This window comes from Bolinopsis microptera, chromosome 9 (assembly GCF_026151205.1).
Source record: "Bolinopsis microptera isolate Bmic1 chromosome 9, MBARI_Bmic_1.0, whole genome shotgun sequence".
NCBI classification, from domain to species: Eukaryota; Metazoa; Ctenophora; class Tentaculata; order Lobata; family Bolinopsidae; genus Bolinopsis; species Bolinopsis microptera.
In genome coordinates this window covers 7,632,663-7,637,652 of record NC_087080.1, presented here as the reverse complement: position 1 = coordinate 7,637,652, position 4,990 = coordinate 7,632,663, and the positions used below count along the sequence as shown (strand labels likewise).

The following is a 4,990-nucleotide window of genomic DNA, read 5'->3' as shown; positions in this document are numbered from 1 at the left end:
GTCTTTCGGACGATAAAACATAAAATTGCAGACGCTGGCATTCATCATTATAGGGGGGGGGGGTGTCATGTCCGTCTATGTCCTGTCCTTTTTGGATTCTATGAGACAACGGATGTGTTTTTTGGGACATTGGCGGACACGGACGGACATTGGCGGACTCGGACGGACATTGGCGGACTCGGACGGACATTGGCGGACTCGGAAGGACATTGGCGGACTCGGACGGACATTGGCGGACCCGGACGGACATTGGCGGACTTGGATGGACATTGGTGGACATTAGCGGACATTGGTGGACATTAGCGGACTGAAGAGTACTGAAGAGTACTGAAGAGTACTGAGGAGGATGGCTGAGAAGGATGGCTGAGAAGGATGGCTGAGGAGGATGGCTGAGGAGGATGACTGAGGAGGATGACTGAGGAGGATGACTGAGAGGGAGGAGAAGGATCAGGAAGACCCAGGAGGAGGAGAAGGATCAGGAAGACCCAGGAGGAGGAGGAGGAGGAGGACCCAGAAGGAGGACCTAGGAGGAGGAGGAGGAGAACTGAGGAGGATGACTCAGGAGGAGGAGGACTCAGGAGGAGGACTCAGGAGGACTGAGAAGGAGGAGGACTGAGGAGGATGGCTGAGGAGGATGGCTGAGGAGGATGGCTGAGGAGGATGACTGAGAGGGAGGAGAAGGATCAGGAAGACCCAGGAGGAGGAGGAGGAGGAGGACCCAGAAGGAGGACCTAGGAGGAGGAGGAGGAGAACTGAGGAGGATGACTCAGGAGGAGGAGGACTCAGGAGGAGGACTCAGGAGGACTGAGAAGGAGGAGGACTGAGGAGGATGGCTGAGGAGGATGGCTGAGGAGGATGGCTGAGGAGGATGACTGAGAGGGAGGAGGAGGAGGAAGAGGAGGAAGAGGACTGAGGAGGAGGAGGAGAAGGACTGAGGAGGAGAAGGAGGACCCAGGAGGAGGAGGACCCAGGAGGAGGAGGACCCAGGAAAAGGCCCCAGGAGGAGGAGGAGGACTGGGGAGGAGGAGAACTGTTGAGGACTGATGAGGAGGACTGAGGACGAGGAGGAGTAGGAGGAGGAATGAGGAGGGGAGGAGGAAGAGGACTGGGGAGGATCAGGAAGACCCAGGAGGACCCAGGAGGAGGAGGAGGAGGAGGAGGAGGACCCAGGAGGAAGAGGAGGACTGAGGAGGACTGGGGAGGACTGAGGAGGAGGACTGACGATGACTGAGAAGGAGGAGGACTGAGGAGTACTGAGGAGGATGGCTGAGGAGGATGGCTGGGGAGGATGGCTGAGGAGGATGACTGAGGAGGATGACTGAGAGGGAGGAGGAGGAGGACTCAGAAGGAAGAGGAGGAGGACCCAGGAGGACTTAGGAGAAATGAGAAGGAGGACTGAGGAGAACTGAGGAGGAGGAGGAGGAGGACTGAATAGGAGGAGGAGAAGGAGGGGGACTGGGAGAGGACTGGGGAGGAGGAGGACTGATGAGAAGGATGAGGAGGAGGACCCAGGAGGAGGAGGACTGAGGAGAAGGATGAGGAGGAGGACTGAGGAGGACTGAGGAGGAAGAGGAGGAGGATGAAGAGGAGGAGGAGGACCCAGGAGGAGGACCCAGGAGGAGGACTCAGGAGGAGGAGGAGGACTGGGGAGGAGGAGGACTGTTGAGGACTGATGAGGAGGACTGAAGACGAGGAGGAGGAGTAGGAGGAGGACTGAGGAGGGGAGGAGGAAGAGGACTGAGGAAGATCAGGAAGACCCAGGGGGAGGAGGAGGAAGAGTAGGAGGAGGAATCTAAATGTTATTTCCATATTTGTCCGTTTTTGTCCATTTTTGTCCGCTCTATTTTGTTGTCCGTTTTGAAAATATAGGGTACCGAACGGACAAAAAACATGATCCCCCTATAACAGCAAAAATTGAACATTTTATTTAGCAATTTAGGTGTCCATTAATGTCCGCCTATGTCCGCCTATGTCCGTCTATGTCCGCCTATGTCCGCCTATGTCCGCCTATGTCCGTCTATGTCCGCCTATGTCCGCCTATGTCCGCCTATGTCCGCCCCCCCCCCCCCCCCCCATTATATAACATATAACATATTTAAACTTTAAAGAGGATGATAATATCTCTCAAACACAGTGGAGCACAGGTCAGGGATTGGTTGTGCAAGCGGTTATTGCCCTTGAACATTAATTCACGCTTTAAATTGAACCTTCTAATTGTACAATTCAGTGTGCCAACATACCTATCCAGTATCCATTATGGAATAGTCGTCAATTTTCCTGCTATCGCTTTTTGGACCTTCCTTGTGTGCGCTTTAGCCCTGAAATAGACAACAATTAAGTGGTTAAAATTTATAATTAGCCCCCTAGATTTCGCCTTGACAAACAATGAATTTTTTGAATGTAATGTAATTATTAATATTATATTTTAGCAATGATACAGTCAACTTGATAGTAACTGATCTCATATTAGGACAATTCGCTTACTCTGTCTCCATGTACACGCGGTTTATTAAACCGCATATTTTTGCCATGTTCGTCTTTTCGTCGAGATAAATCCGGAACAAGTTGTCCTCGTCCACGGTTAAATTTGCGGTTGTCATATCTGGAAATATAGGCAAATTTCTGTCTCAACGTATTCTTAAGAGAATTGCTGTATCAAATTTTAATTTTCGACTCTGGTTTGACCTTTAGACAACGAAGCGATGCTCAAGTAAAGATCTATTCAGCTGTAAATGCTCAACTAATATATAAACAATGGTAGAGTAATATATCAGATAATGGGACAAAACTCGGTAATCGCATTAACTGTAATTACAATATCAGACAGTTTATTGGTAATTCTGCCGGAAATTCGTTCAACATAAAATGGATAACTTTTTGTTTGTAACAATTTAATGTTCACATAGTTTTCTTTTTGTGTGCGTACATTGCAAACTTGTATTAATGACTATGTGCAGCTTGTTATGTACACCATGTTTTTACTTTGAAAGTTGAAAACAAACTTTGATGATGAAAATCGACAGAAGATTCTGAGTTCAATTGACAAAAAGACAGACAAACAAATACACAAATACAATAATACGTACACTGCCTACCTTGGACTGGTGCATGTGAGACGGGAAAGGATCATCAGGGTGGCAGGGTTGTCCGGAAATTGTGTCTGCACTCAATATCATAAAATTAAAAGTAAATTTAAAATTCATAATGAATCATCATTGATCATTCAGCTAGTGCCAGGTGGTGTTGGTGGGGGGCTGGAAGGAGGCTGGCGGGGGGCCGGTGGTGGGCTGGTAGGAGGCTGGTGGGGGCCGGTGGTGGGCTGGTAGGAGGCTGGTGGAGGGCCGGTGGTGGGCTGGTATGAGGCTGGTGGGGAGCCGGTGGTGGGCTGGTAGGAGTCTGGTGGGGGCCGGTGGTGGGCTGGTAGGAGGCTGGTGGAGGGCCGGTGGTGGGCTGGTAGGAGGCTGGTGGGGGGCCGGTGGTGGGCTGGTAGGAGGCTGGTGGGGGGCCGGTGGTGGGCTGGTAGGAGGCTGGTGGAGGGCCGGTGGTGGGCTGGTAGGAGGCTGGTGGGGGGCCGGTGGTGGGCTGGTAGGAGGCTGGTGGGGGGCCGATGGTGGGCTGGTAGGAGGCTGGTGGGGGGCCGGTGGTGGGCTGGTAGGAGGCAGGTGGGGGGCCGGTGGTGGGCTGGTAGGAGGCTGGTGGGGGGCCGGTGGTGGGCTGGTAGGAGGCTGGTGGGGGGCCGGTGGTGGGCTGGTAGGAGGCTGGTGGGGAGCCGGTGGTGGGCTGGTAGGAGACTGGTGGGGGGCCGGTGGTGGGCTGGTAGGAGGCTGGTGGAGAGCCGGTGGTGGGCTGGTAGGAGGCTGGTGGGGGGCCGGTGGTGGGCTGGTAGGAGGCTGGTGGGGGGCCGGTGGTGGGCTGGTAGGAGGCCGGTGGGGAGCTGGTGGGGGGTTGGTTGGCAGGGTGGGTGGGGGTTGACGGTTGGCGGGTTGGCGGGAGGGATAGGGTTCAACACAGTCCCTGATGAGGTGTCCCGGTCTCTGACAGCTGAAATTAATTATTCCATTAGCCTAAATAATAAAATTTGTATCTTTGAGTTGTTTTTTGTATACATTCTGGCTTGGCATAGGTCACCAGTCACCTCAACTTGCAATGGTAGAATATAAACATTAAATCGAGAAAATGACAGAAGAGTCTTCTCCAGTCTTCTGAGTCCAGTCTTCTCCAGTCTTCTGAGAAGACTGGAGTTAGTATTTAGTAATTACATGTTAGTTGTTACAACAAAAGTTTAACGTACCGAAAACAGAGTCTTGGCCGGTTTCTCCTTCCAGTCCCGCCAGTCCGGCTTCTCGGTCTGGGAGGGTCGGTGAAAATTAAGGGCTTTGAGGAACTCAAAATCCCAGCTGCTCAGCCCTCTTTCGTCCGAAGAGGACCCGCTTCTCCCTTTCTGTGGAATAAGAAAATCAATTAAGTGCAGCGTAGAGATTTTTTAATAAATTAAGCTTTTAATGGAAAAAGGTCTCGACAAAAGCTCTGCTGGTTGGCACACAGGAGGGGGATGCCTTATAATGGGCGTTGTAAACGCTAGATCGCCAAAGTTTGAGTTACCGCAAACCTTTCTTTTTTTATGGAGGTCTTTAAGCACTTTAAATACTAGTGTTACCACTATTGATGTTTCTTTTATGATGTCCTCACTTTGGGACAAGTCCTCCATCAATCTTGATAGGAAGTTGTTTAAGATTCACATTCTGTGATTGTAAATTGTCTTTCGGACGATAAAACATAAAATTGCAGACGCTGGCATTCATCATTATATAACATATAACATATTTAAACTTTAAAGAGGATGATAATATCTCTCAAACACAGTGGAGCACAGGTCAGGGATTGGTTGTGCAAGCGGTTATTGCCCTCGAACATTAATTCACGCTTTAAATTGAACCTTCTAATTGTACAATTCAGTGTGCCAACATACCTATCCAGTATCCATTATGGA

The 4,990-nt window shown here is 50.7% G+C and overlaps 1 protein-coding gene across 1 annotated transcript; it reads right to left on the bottom strand.

The window, feature by feature from the left end:
• Positions 1-3,227: 3,227 nt before the first annotated feature.
• On the bottom strand, positions 3,228-4,708 carry LOC134821356 (uncharacterized). The gene is made up of 3 exons (XM_063832099.1): positions 4,658-4,708; positions 4,292-4,441; positions 3,228-4,064 (listed from the first exon to the last, which is right to left on the bottom strand). Exons 1-3 carry the CDS (start codon positions 4,706-4,708, stop codon positions 3,228-3,230), a joined length of 1,038 nt encoding a protein of 345 aa, XP_063688169.1.
• Between the last annotated feature and the right edge of the window lie 282 nt (positions 4,709-4,990).

Excerpts from the sequence above, each read along its gene's own strand:
- LOC134821356 (XM_063832099.1), bottom strand. The coding sequence starts at position 4,708 with ATGGAGGACTTGTCCCAAAGTGAGGACATCATAAAAGAAACATCAATA. Across the intron at positions 4,442-4,657 it reads TAAAAGAAACATCAATAGTG|AAAGGGAGAAGCGGGTCCTC; the intron begins GTAACACTAGTA and ends CTTATTCCACAG. Across the intron at positions 4,065-4,291 it reads CGGCCAAGACTCTGTTTTCG|GCTAATGGAATAATTAATTT; the intron begins GTACGTTAAACT and ends TTTATTATTTAG.